This window comes from Lygodium microphyllum, chromosome 19 (genome assembly GCF_053477565.2).
Source record: "Lygodium microphyllum isolate KBCC chromosome 19, Lygodium_microphyllum_v1.1.10, whole genome shotgun sequence".
NCBI classification, from domain to species: domain Eukaryota; kingdom Viridiplantae; phylum Streptophyta; class Polypodiopsida; order Schizaeales; family Lygodiaceae; genus Lygodium; species Lygodium microphyllum.
The window spans coordinates 100,339,475-100,362,684 of NC_141153.1; the positions used below are offsets into that span (position 1 = coordinate 100,339,475).

The following is a 23,210-nucleotide window of genomic DNA, read 5'->3' on the forward strand; positions in this document are numbered from 1 at the left end:
GATATTGTCAATCATATTGGAGAGGCCTTTGGAAGTATGCACCCTCCTTGTCATTGACTCATCATACAAGTCATAAATCCCCCATTGTAGATCCTTTGGAGTGCCACCATCTTGTAGTTTTTGCATGAACCTGGCTTGGGGCATAGTGTCGAATGCTTTGCAGAAATTCGGAAAGCAACAAGGGTCAATATATGATCGAGCATTGCGAACCCCCTCCTAAAGTGTGCTTGCCCCCATGCTCTATACCCATGTCTCTCTACCCATGTATTGACCTCATGCTCTAAAATGCAGCCATACATCCTGGCCAAGTAATGACTTATCATGATCATTCTGTAGTTTTTGGGTACCATAGGGTCCTCATTCTTAAAGAGTGGTACAATGGGATGCTCTGTCCAGCTTGCTAGACAGTCCTCACACATGACTCGATTAAAAATGTGCCTCAACAAAGGAGCAAGAGTTTCACATGCATGTATAAAATGTGCCCCAACCAGGCCATTGTGATCTTGTGCTTTTCTAGCTCACAATCTATGGATTGCCTCTATCACCATCCCTATAGTAAAGTATGAATTGCAAGATGGACGTGACCCTGCAGGGGAGACATAGGGGGATCAGCCTTCTATCACCATCCCTATAGTAAAGTATGAACTGCAAGATGGACGTGACCCTGCATGTATAAAATGTGCCCCAACCAGGCCATTGTGATCTTGTGCTTTTCTAGCTCGCAATCTATGGATTGCCTCTATCGCCATCCCTATAGTAAAGTATGAACTGCAAGAAGGACGTGTCCCTGCAGGGGAGACATAGAGGGCTGGCCTTCTACCTCATATAGGTTCTTTTCAGAGTTGTACCTGCCTTGGTGCTGTGATTGGGGTACCTAGTTGCTTTTCTTGAAAAATCTCCCATGCCCTCTTGCTGTCTCACCCTAAAAACAGCTGGTATATCTCTACCTCTAGTACAGCCAAATACGCTTGTTTCTTTCTTCGCACTAGGCATCAAAAGATTAATTGAGCTTGCATGTGTAGTATCCCTAGTAGTTATCTCACGCTTTAACTTTGTTTGTATCTTACAACACATCATCATCATACCAACTGTTTTGTGGGGCAGTATTTTGTGGTGGGGTGGAAGAAGCTACAGTATGAGGGAAGGCATGTGTCGCTGATGCATGCCAAATTTCTCCCAACTTTGTTATGATCTCATCTAGAGAGCAATATGGCCATAGTAAACAATCCATCAAATAATGCAGTTCTATATACATGAGCACTCTCTTGCAAAAACTGATATCTAGGGTATCTAGAAACTGGAGTGGCAAGTGAGCTCTTGGTGCAACCTTGTGCCGTTGTAAAACTCAAATATGTATGATCAGCTACTAAACCAATATGTCTGCCTGAATGAGTAGAGTCAATGATATATGTCAACAAAGAGTGTGACACCATCAAATAGTCTATTGTATTCAATTACCCCTTGGGGTTCCAAAATGTGAGCCCTCCATTGCATTATGCTGTTAAAAATGACCATCTTGTGTGCACTCCCCAATGCGATGAAATGTGTGCCATACTTTGTTATCTCTCTAGTGTCCTCTAGAGCAATCTCTCAATACATGTTTGTGTCCTCTAGGGCAATCTCGCGATACATGGCATCGTGTGTGCCATACGTCATTGTCTGTTCAGAACCTGTGCATGCAGTAAAATCTCCGATGAGAGAGAGAGAGAGAGAGAGAGAGAGAGAGAGAGAGAGAGAGAGAGAGAGAGAGAGAGAGAGAGAGAGAGAGAGAGAGAGAGAGAGAGAGAGAGAGAGAGAGAGAGAGAGAGAGAGAGAGAGAGAGATTTTTTCCTGGATTACTGCAGGTTCATCGCATCCTCATTGATATTGTCTCGTCAGCTGCATCAGCCACTCCTGGACTTGGAAGGTTTCCTCCATTTAAGCGTGAGGTGAACATTTCCAGCATTTATCTTTTATTTGTGAGAGCTGTTTTGGTGGAAAAATCGTGATATTCGTAGCTTTTTTCCAGGTTGTTAGTATAGCCACTGCAGCTCTTGATGAATATCGTGCGGAATCAAAGAAGATGGTAGTTGCATTAGTGGACATGGAACGTGCATTCATACCGCCTCAACATTTCATTCGGCTTGTACAGCGCAGGTAGATGCTAGCTCAAAAGTTGAAAGCATGCATCTTTTGGCTTTTGCAGGGAGGCAGCATATACTCAAGTGTTGTAGTGTATACTGGGTCAAAACTAATTTTAAGACTTTGTTATCAGGTGCCAAATGCTTGAACATAGCCCATAGGACAGCACGTTTTCTATAATGATGAGAAGCAGTGTGTATGTTAAATACTGAGAAATACATATTGAGTTTGAATATGGAAGAGTAGAAGTTGGGGTTGCTTTCCAGCACATGATATTCATGCAGAATTTTTGCAACAGAATCTTCGTATTGCCTTGAACTACAGCAGAGAGGCCAACAATAATTCAACTTCTCTTTTAATCGTTGTTGATAATTGAAGAGTGATTCTACAGCAGAAACGAGTGTACAGTGGAGAACAATGCTAAATTCACTTTATAACCTTAGTCCATGTAATACAGGCTTGACAGGCAACGGAGGGAGGATGAACAGAAACAAAGAAGCTCCCGCAAAGCACAGGAATCTGAACAATCGCTACTTAACAGGGTTGGTGGTTCTATTGTATAAGTTAACTATCGTGTATCTTTGGTATTGCTCTGAAGAAACAATAAATCTACTAGCCCATAGAACTGAATTCTTCTGTGAGACATGTGTTTCTGGTCCAAGTCTTTTGTAATTGACCAGTTCTTGTGTTCAGTCAACTACGCCGCCACCCCAAACAGGTGGGAGCTTGAAGTCTATGAAGGATAAAGGATCATCAGATAAAGATGCAAAAGAGACCTCATCATTGCAGAGTGCAGGGCCTGCTGGGGAGCTCACTGCAGGTATACGATTGGATCTTGTGCAATGCAGCAAAACATCCATTTAGAATTCACTGGCTTAAAAAATGTGACTTTATTATAATATTGATGCCAAAAGTTGGCCCTCTTTAGTACCGTACAGCATATGCTGGCTCTTAGTACACAGTATCTGTCTTAGTACCGTTTGAGCCCAGGCAAAATATTTTTGCTATTCAGATTTTAGCAGGAGAAGTTAAGCACAGAATTTGGATTTGGGTTTTCTGTCTAGGAAGTTTATGGGTGTATTTTAATTGGTGGTGTAAGCAATGTGTTTAGAGTCTAGACAAGGAGTTCAATGTGTTATGGTTTTTCAGTAAGTGCTTCCTGGAGTTTCTAAGTTGATGAAAGGGTTTCATTGTCTTTTCCGGTTTGTTGGGACTCGTTTTTGTGTTATTGGGTAGGCACATACACAGGTTGAGGATGTTTTGCCTAGGATATGGCTAATGAATTAGCATCTTCTATTAGTTTTGTTCTAGATAGGTTGCTGAAACATTTCAAAATATTATGTGAAGGCTATTTGCTGAAGAGAAGCTCAAAGACCAATGGATGGAGCAAGCGGTGGTTTGTCCTGAATGAGAAGACAGGAAAGGTATCAAATTTTCATGCGACAGTCTCTTTTGTGAGTTGGTCACAGTCTCATCAAAATATCTGCTGTTTATTGGCACAGTTGGGTTACACAAAAAACTCAGACGAGAAGCTTTTCCGAGGTATTATCAACTTGGAGGTTAGTCATCCATGTTGTTTAACCTGATGAGTTGGTTCTGCTACAGTTGGCATCAGTAGAAATATGCATGTCACCTTAATTGGAGCTGTACCCTGCTAGCTATTGTTGGAGGTGTTATTGTTTAAATGTGAAAAAATGGGAATATGGAGGTGGTGTTATTGTTTGCACGAAACGTCTGATACTTGTTTTGAAGTGCTGGGGACAAGCATTGGCCTAAACTTGACATAATAACAGTCATCTCTAGCAATTGAACTTCATGTTCACAATTTGCATGCCAGGAATGTATTGTCGAAGAAGTTACAGACAAAGATGATGTAGATGAGGCACCACCTTCAAAGTCTAAAAGCTCAAAACGGGCAAACGGACCGGAGAAAGGCCCAAGCCTTGCTTTCAAGATTAGCAACAAAGTCTCATACAAGACAGTTGTGAAAGGTATGGTTTACATGTCAATTGATCATTAAGGCCTTGTGACCGAGCTACATGTCAAAGTTCTGGGTTGTGTTGCAGCACACCATGTGATCATTTTGAAGGCAGAAAACATGACTGAGAAAACAGAATGGATGAGCAAGCTGTCCTCCACTGCACAAGGCTCTAAAGGGGTTTCTTCTGCCAAGGGTCCAAATGAGACAAGTCCCACCATGAGAACCAGCCTGTCAGAGGGGTCTTTGGTAAGACTATTGTAAATCCTTCTATATGCTTCCAGCATTAAAGATGATTCTTATGCTGCACACATAAAGATTTTTGATATTTGATCTAAGGGTGTTCTTTACTGGAGCTTGTAATAAAAGGAAGCTGACATGTTGATGGTAGTGATTGCATACTTAGTCAAAAATAAAGTTCACTGCAGCTTCATGACACTGTTAAAAGAACCCTCCTCTGCTTTCAGTTAATACTTTGGTCTGTCACATTTTTCACAAACAGCTTTCTTCCTTGTCATCTGATTTCTGTTTTTGATTCTTAACTTCCTTGAGTTGGCATGTAAGGTGGTCCGTTTGAGAGGTTTTCTTTTCATGCACACTGGCAAAGAGGTTAGCTGTTGTTTTCGTTTGCAGAGTTGAATGCTGAAATGGCATTTTATCAGCTTTTGCCAATGCTAAAGATAGTTTTGCTCTTAGATCTAATAGACTCCAGGGTTAACTCCTTAATGGTTTTCTTTTTGTGCAAAGAGATTAGCTTTGGTTGTTGTTTGCATAGTTAATCACCGAAGAGGTCTTTCATTAGGGCAGATGCTGAAGTTACTTTTTTTGGGGCATGTAATATACTCGAGGGTTAATTCATTGATTGCTTTCTTGTGGATTCATTATTAATCTGGGATTTGGCAAGTTGTTTTTTAATAACCAGGAACTGAGCATGGAGTCTGGCAGATCATGTGAAAGTTACACTGTCTATGTTGTGTCTGTCAAATATCCTAAAGTGACAACAAGATACTGGGTTGACAATAAACCTTTCCTCAGCTTAATAAAATCATATATTGCAGCTAATTCTAGCCCAGTACCTGTTTGATTCACGTGATGACTCATTGGCTGTGTTGAGACTGCAGCACAAATGTTGCACCTGCTTGATTAAGAAAACACACTTCCTAAGGCTGCTCCCAGTATGCTTCTTAAGGCCTTACCAGTTACAAACATACTTCTGAATACCGACATCGACACTTAATGTGAGGAAACTCTTTCTTAGGTCCGTCAAGAGTTTTCAAACTCTCCAGTTGATTCAATGCATCGATCTCCTGAATATCTGTTAACTCTGGAGCCTTTTATAAATCTCCATCAAGCTGCATCAAAAGCCATTCAGGGGAAGTCATTGCAACCAAATAAAGAATAAAATGCTAACCCCTTTTGAATAGGCCATTAGTCTGGAGTACTTTAGGTTGTGCAGACGTTACTCTTGAATGTGGTACCCAATGTTTTAACTTTTGACACACACTTTTCCAAGTGCAGGATACAAATTGAGATCAAGAATTATCAATGATTATAGTTTGTAACAATATGTTGCACAGAAAGTATATGACACATAAAATGGTACATTTTTTTGCACTTGGGAAACATATGATACAGAGATGGGAGCTATTTAATTCAAGAGGTTGAAGCATGCCATACTCAGCATTATGGAAAAGCTCGCATCATAGTGCAATAAGATAGCTTGAAAAACTGAGAAATTTATTCTCAATGGTAGGATTTGTGTTAGAGCTAATCCTGGCATGGGAACAGACACAAAAAAAAGCTTGATTTTTTGGGTTTCCTCACATTTTCAGGACACTGCTGTGAGGAGGCCAGTGGATCCGGATGAAGATCTAAGGCTTATGGCTCAAGAAGCCAGGGATTATGTGGAAGCTGTATTGAATAGTTTGGCAGCAAATGTGCCAAAGGTGATGATGCAAATACACTGCTGTTTGAAGTGGCAAGTCCATTGCAGTCCATTGCAGTCCATTGCAAATTTTATGTAGAATTTTAGCTGTTCTTTTTCAAAATTCTAATGCCTTTAGTTTCTTCACAGGCTGTAGTCTTGTGTCAAGTTGAAAGAGCAAAGGATGCTATGCTGAATCAGCTGTATAGTTCCATCAGGTATATTTTGAGAGATTTATTTTAGGCTACAGATTAAAATAGATCTGACAATATTTTCAGGTGCAGAGAATGGCATGCAACTACATTTTAGCTACTTTATTCGTTTGTTCAAAACAGTGCACAGTCCAATGAGAAGGTACAGGAGCTTCTGCAAGAAGACCAGGATGTCAAAAAACGGCGGGAGCGATACAGGAGGCAATCTTCACTACTATCCCGGCTTACTCGACAACTCAGTGTTCATGAAGCTCGGGCTGGCACTACTTCAGGATGGTCTGCAAATGGCAGTGAGTATTTACCATTTTAGTGATCCAATTGTGTAAGCAGTGATGATCCCAGCTGAGCAACATTATATTGGTTGATACTGTTAGTAGTGCCAACAAGCAGTGGCGGGGCGGCAAAGGAAGAGTGGCGTTCTGCTTTTGAAGAGGCTGGAGCTGATGGCTATCGAGGTTCTTTGGATCAAAATATTATTTCTGACAGATCAAATGGTGGACACAGCCGTCGCTTTAGTGATCCAGAACAGAATGGTGATGTAAGTTCAAGTAAAAGAACACCGTCACGTTTGCCACCTCCACCCCCATCTTCTGGTGGAGCTGGTGTGTACAGATATTAGTTTTGTTTTGTGATCAATGGTGCATTGGAATGATTAGCTGTTAGGCTGGGCTGACCTTTTCATGGAATGGAGCCCTGCAGACTTCAGTCCTGGTTTATCTGCATCTTGTAACCCTGACATATGCCGGCTGTAGCATGATTTTTTTGGCATTGAGGAACGATGGGCTCTATAACTTCCTGTGCTTGAAGGAAATTTTGAATGCCTGTAGGGGAGACTATTTTTCAAGGCCCTTAGAGCCAATCCCATTATTTTGTTCCTTGGATGCCTATAAAATGCTCTCATTATTATGATTTTTTATATTAGTGTAATACCACATTATGTCAATTTTGTAAAGGTGCAAAGGCTTATCTGAAAGTGGACATCTGCGTCTTTGTATGCATGAGACATCGCAATATTACATGTGACATTTTGCCACAATTCAAGGTAAGTTCAAGCTTTTAAATTCAGTTTGAAGTGCTAAATGTGGACATGTTGCCCCTGGTCTGTCCAACTAATTTTGAAGTAGAGATAAAAAAAGCCTTCTAAGGCTCCTAGTTTTGACAGGGCTAACATGGGCCTAGGCAAATTTGGTGGGATATGTGGCAATTTGGTCAGGATTTGGTTATGGCTGAAAAAAGCTCATAATTGCATATTGTTTAACAGAAGAGATGGAACTGTGTTTCCTGTGGCCTAGAGAGACTTCACAAACTTTTTTGCATCATGGTGGCAATTAGCTATGCTATGGTAACTTTTACCATGGATGGAACTGCGTTTTTTGGGCACAAAGACACTCCCATTTTTCCTGCATCATGATGGAGGATATAAGCTGAGCTCAATTGGCTATTCTATAGTCCCATTGGCAATGGAATGCATCATTTTGTGTTTACTATTTGTGGCTAGTTGAGGTTTACTTGGTACTTGCTATGTTCGATGATGCTTGTTCTAGCATTCAGTTTGCACCATATTGTTCTGTTGAATGACAGTATCAACTTATAAGTTGCATGTTATCTCAACCTTGTGCTGTTTTGATTTCAAGTGGGTCAAGGGTGAAGTCAAAGTTTCAGGGTGCTTAGGACTATATCCTACTTTCAAAGATCAGCGTGAACTTGCAAGTGTTAGGAAGGATGTTTAGGATCTTGGTGTTCAATTTAGGTGGGTTATAAGTTAGAGGTATTTTATTATAACTTATACATTGACAAAGTCAGGTACTTAATGTGCTGAATTTAAATTCCAAGATCCTGGTGGTCAATTATCTGGGTTATGTGATAATAGGTGCTTTATTGTGCATTTTATTTTGAAAGGTGGGTTATTGCAGATGTGCAGGGTATAGAGACTTAAATTCATTAGTTAGGCTGTTCATTTGAGTTCAAATGGTCGAAGAAAAATGGAAGGTTGTAGGGTGCTTAGCACTATTATAGTCTCTAAAATTAGTATGAATGCGTAGGCTGTATGGACTTTTTTAGGATGTTAGCATAAAGTACTATAGGCCAAATTAGGTGGGCTACATGAATAAAGTGCTTTATTTTATACATGCAGTGACGAGGCTGGATTTTTATCTCGATGTGTAGGATATGCAGAACTGAAAATCTTTACTACATGCAGTGACAAGTTTGGATTTTGCCTCAACGTGTAGGATACACAGATTTGAAAATATTTGCTTCTGGCATTTCACTTGCTATTTTCACACATCTTGGGGACATCAGTACACTTTCCCCTTCATATTGCCGTACTGACCTTAAGAAGATTAATTGTGTTCTCAAGAATTCTTTCAAAGCTTGTGTGTGCCATTTCAAGCTATTGTGGGTATTGGTACTTTAGGAACAGGGGGGGTGAGTCTTTTTGGCATAGCTTGAGCATTAAAAGAGCAAAAAGTGTTGGGCAACGTGAGCCATATAGGCTTATCTTGTGTGATTGAGCATGGAGCTTGCATCCAACCCAAAGGAGCTTTATATGCAACATAGGTATAAAACACACCCTTCTTCTTATAAGATGGGTGGGGAAAGCATCAAAATCGAATACTCCTTGCAAATGGAGTTGGTTAATCTCGTGGCAAGGATGTGTGTTCATTCTCATGAAAATCGATTATTTATACAATGAAGAATGTATGAGCATGAGCAATGCATTGACATGGGGTGGTTGTTTTGTACGCATGTACGATTGGCGAGAGACTTGAGAAACTTGACCAATTGTGCACGCATACATGAACACAAAGTTAATGTAAATGGTGTTGTAACATCTACTCACACCAACTTGATGTAAAATAATTATCTTTGGTATTAGCCTTCACCATGGCTTGAGTTTGCCCTTCACCCTTGGAGAGTAGCGACAGTAAAAGCGTAACTTGTTGGCCCATTTCTTAGTTAGTATTCATGTTTGTAATAAGGTGTTTGGCTTGCATGGATATCATGAGTTATGAGTGGCTATAGTCCAAGTTATGCTCGGGAAATTTGATAGCCCTAATCTCTTTTTGAACGGGTCCTCTTGTGGGTTACAATTGTAGAAATTAATATCTTATTTTCAAGGTTTTAAAAGTATTCAAAGGTCTTTGATTACTAAGTTGTTTTTGTTCTTGTTGGATGAGAGATCCCAAAAAGCTAGCTTTGTGTATGATCTTATACTATTGTCATCCATTGTTGGGTGTTACCCATGCACACGATGCAGTTTCTATTTTTTGTCATATATCACTTTTGTATACTACTGAGGGAAGCCCCTAATGGGGTATAGAACCAACATGAAGTACAAAGATGAAAGTAATTGTCGTACTCATTTTAGATGTGTGAGGAAGGGAAAAATGTAAAACTTCACTCAAAAGAGTATGTTTGCGGAAGGCTCTTGTTGGACAAGTGTAGATGCGTGCATACATCCACCTAGAAAGAAAATCCTAAAGAGCTAGATTTGTTAATGGAGATGTATAGAGTTAGATTTGTGTTTGTCGATGTGAGATGTATGGAGCTAGATTTGTTAGTGCAGATGTATGGAGTTAGATTCATGTTTGTTGATGTGAGGCCATCTTTTGCACTCATCACTTCATTAATGACCTTAAAAAGTATGTGCTTTAAATAAAGAGAAGTGTATGTAGATAGTCAGGCTTGATGTTGGTAGTGCTTGATATGGAAAAAATTATTTCTAACTATAGTTGTATTGTCATTCTCATGCTTGTTAGCACGAAGACGGTTCCTAAATAGGACTTTATTTCCCTCAATAGGATGTGTATACACTCGTTCTCCCTGGTTACAAATGCAACAGAACTACTAGTCAATCTATCCTTATGGTGAAGTGCCATCTCATAAAGGTGACCCCTAAATAAACATCTCTCCTTACGGTAAGTCCTTGACCTTGGATATAGTCTCTGACTATAAAAAGGCAATGCTCTCTATGTGATTTCCATTGGTACCCCATGCCCCATAGTCTTCGCTTTAGACTCTTGCATGACACTATGTCAAAGGCTTTGCAGAAATCCACAAAGTAGTAATATTACTCCTCCCATGGGCTCTACTCTTGTCAATCAAGTCTTGGAGTGTGAAAAGTATGGTCTAAGGTGATATTTGAGTGTGAAAATATGGCAAACAAGAACCCTTGCAAAGATCTGGCTATTCATGTGCTCATTATTGATGTCTTGGCCTACCTATTCAACTGATGCTCCAATACTTATTTGTAAAGCTTGGTTGCAACATGGTCAACCATAATGGCCTTGTAGTTACTCAAAATCATCGGATTACCCACTTTCGAGATTGTACCATAGTGTTCACTAACTACTTGTGACAAAACCTTTATAAAGAGTTTGTGAGCACACCTTGTGCATGCAAGTACTCTACCATATAGGCCATCATGGTCATGTGTTTGTCCATTCTATAACATGTCTATGGTGTTCTCATGAATGAAAGAGATGCTCCACGAGTTTCCAATCAGAGTTCTCTATCTGTCCATTCCACAACCTATGAATGATGTTTAAATCATGTTGTTAATGAAGAAGGTGGAGTTGATGGATGTGCTTGCTAACGGTTAAGGAAGAGGTGGTTGCAAGTATTTGATAGAGGAAGGTGGCATGCCCGTGCTGCACTATAGTGACATAATATATATTTAAGCTTTTAAGGCAGTGGGGGATTATATATCTACTAGGTCTTCTTTGTATCTTGCATGGAAAAATCTCATAGAACTTGGAAAAATCTCATACAACTCATGCTCTGACTTCACTTCGTAGGATTGCTTCTTTCTTTGCAAGTGATGGCAATGTGTACATTTCTCCTAGGCTTCCTCTCAAGTGGGGCGGGGATAGGTTTCTTGGCATTCACCATTGTACCAATTTTCCTTATGGGCCATTGTTGCTTGGAAGTGTGATCAATGGTTGGAGAAAATACATGATCGAGTCTTGTAATGGACCATGTTAAGTCCTCTAGTTGCAAATTTAGTTCCATGTTTTGTAGAAAAATATATATAGATGGCTAGCATAGCTAGCTAGGGGCAATCTCTCTAGTGAAATGGTATTGAATAAGTGATGCTTGATGGTGGCACATGAGATGTTGAGGGAGATGTATGCATGGTCTCTCTAGTGAAATGGTATTGGATAAGTGATGCTTGATGGCGGTACGTGAGATGTTGAGGGAGAGGTATGCATGATCGATGAGATTGTATAACGTTATGTCTTGTATGAGAGATAATGAGCCCAGCAAATAGTACAACACATATATATCATGTGATTGTGCTTTGGGTTTCCTATTATGTGGAGGCTTATGTGAAAAGAAAGTGAACGCTCTTGGTCTCCTATCATGTGCATGCTTATGTGAAAAGAAAGTGAACGCTCTTGATCTTGTCCATCTAGAGATGCAATTAAAAGTGGGAATTCCATGTGCCCCTCCTAATTTCAACATATGGTCTCCATCCTCTATTGCCTTTATAGCTTGGGAGATTTTGAAGTCCTAGCTTCTTTGGTCCTACATCCTTGTACATGTGCTACCCACTCTCAAAGAACGACAATAAGCACACATTTTGTAGGTGCATTAAAGTTCTCTACCAAGAACACATCTCCAATGCTAAAGCGTAGTGCATGATTCTTCACATATGGCTATGACCCTCCTCCTTTGCATGAGTGGTGTGAGAGGTGCCCTTTGACACAAAGCAACATATAGCCACATAGATGTGACATGCAAGGTTGAATGCATATATACTAACATAAAACAATACATCATTTTGATCCTCCATAGATGTGACATGCAAGGTTGATATGCATATATACTAACATAAAACGATGCATCATTTTGATCCTCCTTATGTAGATCCACATAAAATAATGCTTGAAAGTTGAGAGCGGCAAGTGGACTTCCAATTGTAGCCTCTATCAAAGTGACTCCCATATGTAGCCTTTACCTTGGGTAGACGGGTGCATGGGGTTGAGTGTGTCTCTATGTCAAAGTATGATGTCCTTACCTTTGAAGGTCTCCTCAAACATCCACCTACCTCCTCATCACTCCATTTCAATTGCACATTGCAATTGCACACTATGAGTTTCAAGTGCATTTTGTAGCCATGCCTTGTCATAAGTGCCTCTTTGTGATAATCATACAACCATCTTGATAAGTGTTGGGGGTAAAGGCGCCTCTGCCTAGCCGCCCATGTATTACTACACTGACAGTCACTGCCACTGCACACTGCAGGTGGCGGGCACCCATCACCGTCACTTTATTCTTTATTCTTTTAGTGACAGTTTGAATAAAGGAAGGCCCGGTCACACATTGTGACTGTTGGAGTTCCCATTTCTTATCTTTCTCTTTCTTGCTCTTGCTCTCCTGCCATAGCTCTCGAGTCCAAGCTTCGATCCTTCTCTCCTTTCAACTGGTATCAGAGCTCGGCTTTTCGACTCTTGAGCTTGGTTCGTGGCATTCTCGGCTTCCCATCGACTCCCCACTTGCATTGGGTCTCCTTCTCGGCAGCCATATTCGACTCCTTCGAGCTCCCGTCACTCCCCGGATTCCCGAGCACCTTCCCGGTATTGTTGGGCACCTTCAGGGCATTACATCAGAGGTATTGCCTCATTCTCCACAGGGTTTTTACTTCAGTTTTTAGTTTGCAAGTCTGACAGCAGGAAAAGGGCAGCCACTGGTTGAGCCTCTCATTGGAGTTGAAGCTCTCTCTACCACTTAGGCTTGATTCAAGCCCTCCATTGGCCCCTTCGGGCCCCTTGAGGCCCACCCTATCTGCCCCTTGAGCCCAAGAGGGGCTACAAATCTGTCCACGTTGGCAGAAAAGTTTGCACCAGTAGTCCAAGCCATTCCCACAGCACGTCTTCATCCCTTGGCTTTGTTGTAGGCTCTTGGGTAGCCTTCTACCTATTGGGAATTACCCTTTGACTCCTTGTGTTGGCTCCCTTCCCTTGGCATTGAGCTTTAAGCTCCCTACATTCAGATCTTGGCTGAGCTTCACACTGTTTACAGGTATACCTGCTGTAATATAGAGTAGCCCTCCTGCATCTCATGCCTATGGTGAGTGGTGATAGCTTGATGATGCCCGTATGCCATTGGATGCCTACATATTGTTGGTGGATGCTATGTTGATGGTTTGCCATCAGTTTGGCACTCATTTGGGTCTACAAATACTCAGTTTTGAGTAGTGAATCCTAGAGTTTGGATTGGGATGTACTTGATGTCTTACATGCTTATGGATGCTACATATTGATGCTCTACTGCCTACATGTTCGGGATGTACTATTGATGTATTGTCTTGGACTTATGTCGTTGGCACTGTGTCTTGCCTTGGTTTGAGCTCTTGAGCTCGTACATACGGCTTTTGTGCTAGTGGGAGCATTCTTGAATGCTTATCAGACATTGAGCAGGCGGTGCCTTTATGTATTAAGTAGTTACATGCTATTGAGCAATTACAGACACTTGAGACTTTGGGATTTCTTACCCTTTGGGATGATGCATGGTTTATATGTCTTGGTTCACTGTATGCTTATGAGCTGAGTCCCAGATTTGGATCCGTATCTTTGTGAGTTGACACCTACTTGTGTCAAGTTTTGGTAGTGGCAGGAACACTTTGCCTCGTTGACTGGGGGGTGTGCCTACTCACTGGCAGATGTTTGTATGACATACTTGGGTGTTGGATTCATGCTTATCAACCGTCATATGCTTATGTTATGCCTGCATGTTTCCGGCTTTGATCTTGGCAGTATCTGATTGCCTTGGGATCCGATTTTGGCACTGTTAGCTCTCATTTACTGAAATCTATAATTTATTACAGCAAGCATATATGTATGGAATGACATGGATTTTTAATGCTGAAACATTCTGAAATGATGCTTTCACTAGTACTTGGTGCGCAACAGCTTTGGTTCCACTTTTCTCGCCATTTTCTCTTGATTTTGGTGATTTTTTGGTCATGTTCTGCAGTAAACATCAAGCAGTTTTAAACTGTCTGCAGTCTTCCAGCCTGCAGTTCGTCCACTGATCATGCTATTTTCAACATCACTAAGCTTGATGGTACGAATTACTCTTATTGGAAGAGCCAGATTTGGCAGGTGTTGGTGCAGAAATCACAGATCAAACCATTGAGGTTGAGCGGGCATCCGCCTGCAACTATGCGAGATGAGGAATGGCTTGAGCTTGATGAGTTAAGCAAGTCCACTATTGTATTATATTTCACAGAACAGGTTCACTACAATGTATTCGAGGAAGAATAGATTGCATGACGATTGTGGGATAAAATCAAGAATCTCTATGACAAGAAAAGTCAAGCGAGTCAGATGTATTGGCTGAAGCAGCTTATGGATCTGTGCATGAAGGAGAATGTGACTATGTCTGCTCACTTGAGCCAGTTCCATGCTATACTCAAGAACTTGACTTCGCAGGACATCACTTTTGCAGAGGATGTTACTCCTCTTTTCTTGCTTGGTACTCTTAATGAGTCATGGGATGTATTCCGCACTGCATTATGTGCCTCTACTACTACCTTGAAATTATCTGATGTTGAGAGTGCTCTTTTGCAGGAAGAGGTTAACCGTAAGAATTTGGATGCCTCTCGTGTGTCGCATGCTATGACAGTTAGAGGCAAGAATGATGGATATGGAAAGCATGGCAGTGGCAGTGGACGGGATTCTCAGAAATCTCGGTCCAAGTCTCGTGGGAAGTCACATAGCAAATCCCGTGGCAGGAATGCAGATGTTACTTGTCATCATTGTGGGAAAAAGGGCCATATTAGGCCACAATGCCATGAAGTGCGTAAAGATAAGGGGAAAGACAAAGTGCAGGATAAGTCTTCTGATTGCAGCATAGTGCTTGCAAAGTCCAGTGTTTAAATTGAAGAGATCAATGTTATCTAGCCTGAGGATGTTGATGATGATGATTATATCCTTGCAGCTTCTTCTAGTGCTTCGCAGATGACAGAGATACACTCTATGTATGCATAGTGTTGGCTCTTGGACTCAGGTGCATCCTTTCTTGTGACACCTTGCCGAGAGTGGTTTCATTCATACCGTACTGTTTTGGGTTCTGTGCGCTTGGGTGATGACAACTTTCTTGATATTGTGGGCATTGGTGATGTTAGGCTGCAGTTTCCTTCTGGCAGCAGTTTTGTTATGCAGGATGTACGTCATGTACTTGCTTTGACACGTAGTCTCCTGTCAGCTAGATAGCTTGATGACGCAGGTTATCATGTATCTTTTGGAGACTCTACATGGAAGATCACTCATGGCAGACTGGTGATTGCGAGAGGTGCCAAGGCTGGCAGCCTCTATCCCTTGATTGTATCCGCTTCTTCCCTTGATCTTGTTTTGTCTGTGGGCTCTATCCCACATGTATCTCTTTGGCATGCCCGTTTGGGCCATATATCTTTGAAGGGAATGAAAATGCTTTCTGGTTTGCAGTACTTACCGCCCCTTGATTATGCATGTTTTGATTCGTGCGAGCATTGTCTTTATGGCAGGCAGACTAGGTTTACGCATAAGAAGTTTGGTAGGCTACGCATGAGTGAGCCCTTGGCATTGGTACATTCGGATGTCTATGGACCCATGCCTTGTTAGTCTATGGTTGGTGCAAAGTATTTTGTTACTTGCATAGATGATTTTTCACAGAAAGTTTGGGCTTATCCCATTAGGCTGAAATCCGATGTCTTGGCGTGTTTCAGAGATGGCTTGCATTGGTTGAAAACCAATCTGGGTATAGGCTAAAATTCCTAAGGAGAGATAATGGGGGTGAGTATGCCTCACGTACTTTTGAGCAGTTATGTGATGAGAGGGGTATTAAGCGTCAGTTGACTACCCCCTACACCCCCCCAAAATGGTTTGGCTGAGCGAATGAATAGAACCATCCAGAAGCGTGTACGTAGTATGCTTAGCCATGCAGGCCTACCACAGAGCTTTTGGGCTGAGGCAGTTAGTACAGTTGTGCATGTCATAAACAGATCACCTTCTAGTGGTTTGGATTTCCAGGTTATAGAGGAGATATGGACTGGAAAACCTCCCTCTTATGTGCATCTCTGTGTCTTTGGATGTGAGGCATTTGGCCATGTGCTCAGGGACAAAAGAAGTAAGCTGGATCCTAAGAGTGTCAAATGCATTTTCCTTGGTTATGGAGATGCAGGCAAGATGGGTTATCATCTTTGGGATTCGCAGGCGCGGAAAGTCATCCGCAGTCATGATGTAGTCTTCCATGAAGACAAGATGTATCGGTAGCCTGAGAGAGTTGTTGAGATATGCAGGGTCATATTTCAGGAGGAGCCGAGAGCTCCCGCACATATAGTTGGACAGCCTATAGCTGTAGTAGATGCTCATGGTCAGGGTGTTGGACAGGCAACTGTGTAGGCAGCAGAGCTTGCCGTGAGACGGTCTACTAGAGATAGACGTCCACCTGATAGATTTAAGCCCTCAATGCATTATGTCTTGGTTACAGATGCAAGAGAGCCCTTCACTTATGATGAGGCTATGCGTAGGGGTGATAGTCACTCCTAGGAGAGGGCTATGCAGTCTGAGATAGACTCCTTGCATAAGAATGAGACTTGGGATTTGGTTTCCTTGCCTAAGGGTAAGAAGGCTTTGCTATGCAAGTGGGTGTACAAGCTGAAAAGTACCCCTGGACACCCCAAGCCGACATACAAGGCTAGATTGGTAGCAAAGGGTTTTAAGCAGGAGCATGGTGTGGACTTTGATGAGGTCTTTTCTCCTGTGGTTAAGATGACCACCCTGTGCTTAGTCTTGGCTTTGGTTGCTCAGCTTGACTTGGATTTATACCAGATGGATTTCAAGATGGATTTCTTACATGGGGACTTGCATGATGAGATTTATATGGAGCAGCCTAAGGGCTTTGCAGAACCTGGCAGGGAGCACCTAGTGTGCAAATTGAAGAAAAGTCTTTATGGCTTGAAACAGGCACCTAGGGAGTGGTATCATAAGTTTGATGCCTTTATGCAGTCACAGGGCTATAGCAGGAGTGCTATGGATCCATGTCTTTACATGAAGAAACCCCGTGATGGTTCTTTATTGATTTTGGTCCTCTATGTGGATGATATGCTGATAGCAGGGAAAGCTCATGATGAGCTAGATGCTCTTAAGTCTCAACTCAAGAAGAGCTTTGAGATGAAAGATCTGGGACAGGCCGCTCACATACTTGGTATGCGCATTAGATGCGACAGGCATCAGGGACTCCTCTACTTGTCACATAGGGAGTACATTCATAAAGACCTTGAGCGCTTCTGCATGCAGGACGTAAAGCCTATTGGCTATCCATTGCCTTCTTATGTGAAGGTATCACAGGCTGATTGTCCGTGCCTTTGCAGTTGGTGTTGTGGCACGCTATATGGCTACACCTGGCAAGAAGCATTGGGATGCCGTGAAGGGTATCATGAGGTACCTGAAGGGCACTACGGATATGTGAATATGCTATGGCAGCCAGGATACAGGAGTCGTGGGGTACACTGACTTTGATTATGAAGGACATGCAGATAGTAGGAAGTCCACTTCTAGCTATGTATTCACATATGCTGGAGGTGCTGTTTATTGGATGTCCAAGGTGCAGAAATTCCTAGGATGGAAATAAATCCTATATGCATTCTAGACCGCCTGGTCCTTAGTAACCCATCCACCGAGTGACGCTGTCCACTACGTGGAAAAACCAACTGAAGAAGAGATCTATGTATCCCTTACGTCTCGCATGGCAATGAGGGCAATGCAGTCCTCATGGATTATCGACCAGTGCTGTTGATGGCGTTGGGAAGAGGGCGAGGTAGAGGCCTAGGAGGGCAGACGCAGGATCCAATCATTTGTTGGACTTGTGGTCACCCAGGACATGTCTCATCATGCTGCCCTGAAAGGGAGTAGCAAAATAGAGACAAGGCTGACCAAATATGTGCAGAGTGCAAAATCACTCATCTCTTCATTGATTGCCCAAAGCGGAAGCCATCTTCTAGTTCAGCCAACGTGCCATCTATCCCATTGGGGCTGTTTGGTGTCGAGAACCTCGATGGGGAGGCCACGCCTATCCCATTGTGGGTCATGACCCGTGCCCAAACGAAGCAGGCTAGCATCTCTCTGCCAGGACCTAGCAATCTCGATGCAGCCTCGATAGAAAAGAAGAGCCGTAGACGGAGGAGGAAGAGGTCAAATGCTAAAATCGCACTAAAAACGAAGAGTGCTACAACTCTGCCTACTGGAAAGAAGGTCTCTGACGCAGAGGCAAAGACTTCAGCCCCTAAGATAGCCGCAAGGGGAAGTGCTAAGGTAGGGGAATACCCGCATCCGGAGCGATAGTTAGAGGCCATAGAAAAGGTGAAGGAATGGGTGAAGGAAGCTTAAGAGTATTTAAAAGACGCGGAGCCCATCATAGAGGACGAGATCGATGATATCTCCAGCATAAGCACACCGGTCTCACCTGCTCAACCAAAGTCGGGAGAAGCAACTACACAACAAGCAGTGCTGCTAAGGCCAAGCCTTGATGCTACAGGGCTGCAGATCAGTCACGGTTATTGGCCAGGACAAGTCAGGTTAGGAGAGAGATGACCACCCAATGATCTCTTGACCACGTTGATGACTACCCCTGTAACACTTAGCCTGCGAGATCTGCTTAGGCAGCATCCCACCCTATGGCAAGATCTTAAGCATTGGGTTGAAGGGTCACAAGAGCAGGTCACGGCAGGCTCTCATGATGACCATGATGCAGAGACGCAAATACTGAGTTTGACGCTACACGATATGCCTAAATCCTTACACGTCAATGCCTTCTGGGAGGGTTCCGAGATGCATGCGGTCTTATCGGTTGTAGCCCTAGGTGACACAACAAGAAAGGGAATTGTAGACACGGAAGCTAAGGTTAGTGTGCTTAGCCACACAATGCTTCAAACTTGGGGAAACCCACCTATTGAGACTGCTAGGTTTAATATCACACTAGCAAACGGTATCAGAGTCAAGCCATTCGGAGTGCTTAAGAATTAGCCAGTGAAGATCGCAGGTGTCCAGTTCTCCGTTGACTTTATAGTCATGAAGGGAGTGGACTACGACGTCCTGTTAGGCCGACCCTGGATGCGCAACGCTAGAGTCATTGAAGATTGGGGTAATGGCTTGATCTTCCTTGGCAATAGGATGGACGCCGTGAGAGTAGAGTTGGATACCAGGAAGACCTCACCAGTCGACTTAGATGCCATCTCCGCTATGCTCAAGGGTAATGCTCAGGTCAAGAAGTCCTATGGGCCCTTGACCAAGTATATCCCATGCCCAGAGGATGAGGGGGATTGGATGCATGTCCTCGCTACAATCGACCAGCCGTTCTCAGATCGTGAGGCGTATGAGCAAGCCATCAAAACAATCGGCAAGGCTAATAACACACCCTCCGTACCAATCTGCATGATGGCACGAAGCCGTCGTGGGAAACTGAAGCCCGTCAACTTCCAAGTCCCAACCAACAAAAGGGAACTCCAGGAGATATTGGAATACCTAATGGACAAGCTAGTTGGCAATCCAGCTGCAAATTTCAAACCACTCTAGGATCTCTTAGATGAATCCAAGTGGCAATGGACCAGAGTGCATGACTTAAACCTCATGTATAACTAGGCCTTAGTTCCTGACCAACGACAAGAGATATACCAAGCCCTAAGAGACGACGAGCAGTCTGATGAAGAGGATTCTAACGATGAATACGAAGACTGCCAATCCTTCAGTGATGAAAGTGAGGGTGAGGTAGATACCGTGGAATACGACACTGAAGGACAAGAAATAGAGCAAATATGAGCAGACTCCAAGCCGCAGAAAAAGAGTATCTTCAGGATGGAGTGAGGACATGCGCATGGAGTGTGATCGCGCCTAGTTGGAACACATAGGAGCCATATACCTTGAGCAAGCAGGCCTAGCCCAGCCAGGAATGACATCAGTACTTAGGACTGAATCACCATCTGAATTGCGCCCACCGGGGAAGACCACCTCTTCTAGCGAAGACGGAAAGTTTGACTCTGAATTGGAGGTTAGTTCGGATAGTGATCCAGAAATCCCTAGGCCGCCCACAACTAGACATACCAAGGGGGACCTACCCGTCCACTTGAGGCACATACGATTAAGGCAAGAAAAGGCAAAACAACCCAAGGATACACGAATGGAAGAACAGCGAAAACCGTAGGACCTCCCTAAACGATTTACAAAATTCAAAAAAGGGGATAGGATAGTAGTCCTGTTAGGTGCCAAACGCCAAGCGCGCAAACAAGCGAACCAATCGAGGGACCAGCCAAGGTCAAGGAGGTGGACCTAGCCCAAGAAGGGGAAACACCCCGACCAGTCTTCATTGCCAATGACTTGACTGATGAAAGTCTTGTCGCTCTCTTGCGAGAATACATAGATGTGTTCGCCTGGTCCTTAGAAGAGCTTAAGGGGGTAGATCTGAGTGTCCTGACTCACAACATACCCATGACGCTAGACGCAACGCCGATCAAGCAGCGACCGTATCCTATGAATCCAAAACACGCTCATGCTATCAAAGAAGAGATTGATAAGCTGATGAGAGCGGGATTCATTTACGAAATTGAGCACACAGACTGGGTATCACCCATAGTCATCGTGATGAAGAAGAATGGAAAAATCCGAGTGTGTGTCAATTACAAGAAGGTGAATGCTGCTACCAAGAGGGACAACTATCCATTGCGGTGTCGTGGGGGGGTGACGCGGGGTGGGGTGGGTCGAGCGGGGTTTTCGGAGGCGTGGTGGGGTGGCGTGGAGGGAGCGGGGTTTTTCGAGGTGGGGTGCGGGGGGCATCGTGGGGGGGTGCGGGAGGTGTGCCGTGTCGTGGGGGGTGACGCGGGGTGGGGTGGGTCGAGCGGGGTTTTCGGAGGCGTGGTGGGGTGGCATGGAGGGAGCGGGGTTTTTCGAGGTGGGGTGCAGGGGGGCGTCGTGGGCGGGTGCGGTGGGGTGGGGGGTGCGCCGTGTCGTGGGTACACCGAGCACATGCTTGAGAGGGTGGCAGGCAAGGAAGCCTACATTTTTTTGGACAGCTTCTCAGGGTACAACCAGGTGCAAGTGCATCCTGCGGACAGGCATAAAACTGCCTTCGCCCCACTGAGTGGGGCGTCTTTGCTTACATAGTCATGCCCTTCAGGTTGACTAATGCCCCTGCCACTTTCCAACGCCTCATGTGCACCATCTTTAAGGACATGCTTCGCAAGGAGTTAGAAGTCTTTGTCGATGACCTCTGTGTCCACTCGACTTGGATCGAACACCTAGACAAACTCCGAGCAGTATTCAAGCGGTGTCGCTTATATCGTCTCTCCTTGAACCCCTTAAAGTGCCAGTTTTGGGTGAAGCATGGATGCATCCTAGGGCATGTGGTGTCGAAGAACGGCATTGCCACTGACTTCTCGAAGGTCAGGGTTATTGTTGACCTTCCATCCCCAAGCAACTATAAGGGAGTTCAATGCTTCCTAGGCCATACTGGATACTATCGGCGGTTTGTACTGAATTATGCATTGATCGCCAGACCCTTGTACAAGCTGCTTATTGTCTTCGAATGGACCGAAGCATGCCAACAGGCATACCAAGAGTTGAAGAAGGCTCTAACCACATCACCAATCCTACGAGCCCCAGATTGGACCATTACTTTCCACATGCATATCGATGCTTCTAAGTTTGCCGTGGGGGCAGTGTTGTGCCAACCTGGTGAACACAATTTAGACTATCCAGTGAGCTTTGCTAGTAGACAACTCACTGAGACAGAAATGAACTACTCGACGATGGAAAGAGAGGGATTAGCCATGGTATTTGCTGTGAAGAAATTTCGGCATTATCTTTTGGCCACGCCCTTTACCTTCTTCGTGGACCATCAAGCCTTGCTCTATCTAGTAAACAAACCTTGCGCTATAGGACGCATAGCTCAATGGCTCCTTTTGCTTCTAGAGTTTGACTTCTCCGTAATGCTACGAAAGGGAAAACAGCATTACATGGCTGATCACATGTCACGCATTCCCATCGGAGAAGCCGCTGGACAATGTGTTGTTGATGAATTACCTAACGCCCATCTATTTAACCTTTCCAGTGAGAGAGATCTATTTAAGGCTGATCTAATGCCATATTGGGCAAATGACATAGTCCAAGTGCTTGAGCATAGACTACCGGACCGAACAATAGAAAAATCCCGACTTAGACGATTAATCCTTCAGATCCAGCCCTATCAGCTGATTGCAGGCCAACTCTATAGGCTGGGGCAAGATGGATTGCTGCATAGATGTGTTTGCGAGCATGAGATGCACGATGTGCTCTCAGAGGCACACAGCGGCATTGCTGGAGGGCACTTTAGTGGAGATACGACAGCACAAAAGGTGCTGCAGTCTTAACTGTGGTGGCCCATGCTTTTTCGCGATGCAGCACGATTTGTCAAGCACTGTGACGAGTGCCAGCAGATGAAGGTTCCGATTCGCAAGGATCAAATGGAATTAACCCGAGTTATTGCTCGACAACCCTTCGAAAAATGGAGAATTGACTTCATTGGACCCATTAGTCATGCGGCACAGTATTCGCAGGCCAAGTACATCATTGTGGCCACGTACTACCTCTCACGAAATGGGCAGAAGCGAGAGCCTCAGAGGTCCGATTATCAACATCGGACTATTCGATTTTTGGGTGGTCCAATTTTGGGAGTCAAGTCCGGTTCTACCAATCGGATTGTTCGACTGATCTGATCATAGGAGTCTACAGTGTTCCGACTCCTGCAGACGAGTTTCCACAAATGAGGAAAATTAACTTGCTTCTAATGATTTTGGTTATGAGGAGTCACAAAACCTTCCATAATGTAAGAATAGACCCTAATGAAGGATTGTGTATACCTGGAAGCAAAGAAACTCCAAAATATAAATCACCAAAAAATCAAACCCTCTTGCCCTGTTATGACAACAGAAACCCTAATGCTTATTTTCCTTTTCTTTTTC

The 23,210-nt window shown here is 43.6% G+C and overlaps 1 protein-coding gene across 2 annotated transcripts in view; it reads left to right on the forward strand.

Annotated features, from left to right (window-relative positions):
• Positions 1-7,269, forward strand: part of LOC148020203 (dynamin-2A-like) — a 31,120-nt gene extending 23,851 nt beyond the window's left edge. Inside the window, exons 11-22 of one of the 2 annotated variants that reach the window (XM_087700513.1) lie at positions 1,845-1,928; positions 2,009-2,136; positions 2,579-2,663; positions 2,815-2,941; positions 3,469-3,545; positions 3,624-3,680; positions 3,959-4,112; positions 4,188-4,348; positions 5,932-6,045; positions 6,174-6,241; positions 6,359-6,525; positions 6,613-7,269. In XM_087700513.1, coding sequence (XP_087556639.1) covers positions 1,845-1,928; positions 2,009-2,136; positions 2,579-2,663; positions 2,815-2,941; positions 3,469-3,545; positions 3,624-3,680; positions 3,959-4,112; positions 4,188-4,348; positions 5,932-6,045; positions 6,174-6,241; positions 6,359-6,525; positions 6,613-6,854 — 1,464 coding nt within the window. In that variant the 3' untranslated portion in view covers positions 6,855-7,269. Of the gene's footprint in view, positions 1-1,844; positions 1,929-2,008; positions 2,137-2,578; positions 2,664-2,814; positions 2,942-3,468; positions 3,546-3,623; positions 3,681-3,958; positions 4,113-4,187; positions 4,349-5,931; positions 6,046-6,173; positions 6,242-6,358; positions 6,526-6,609 lie in introns of both variants that reach the window. The other variant, XM_087700512.1, reaches the window with a different exon arrangement.
• Positions 7,270-23,210: the final 15,941 nt, after the last annotated feature.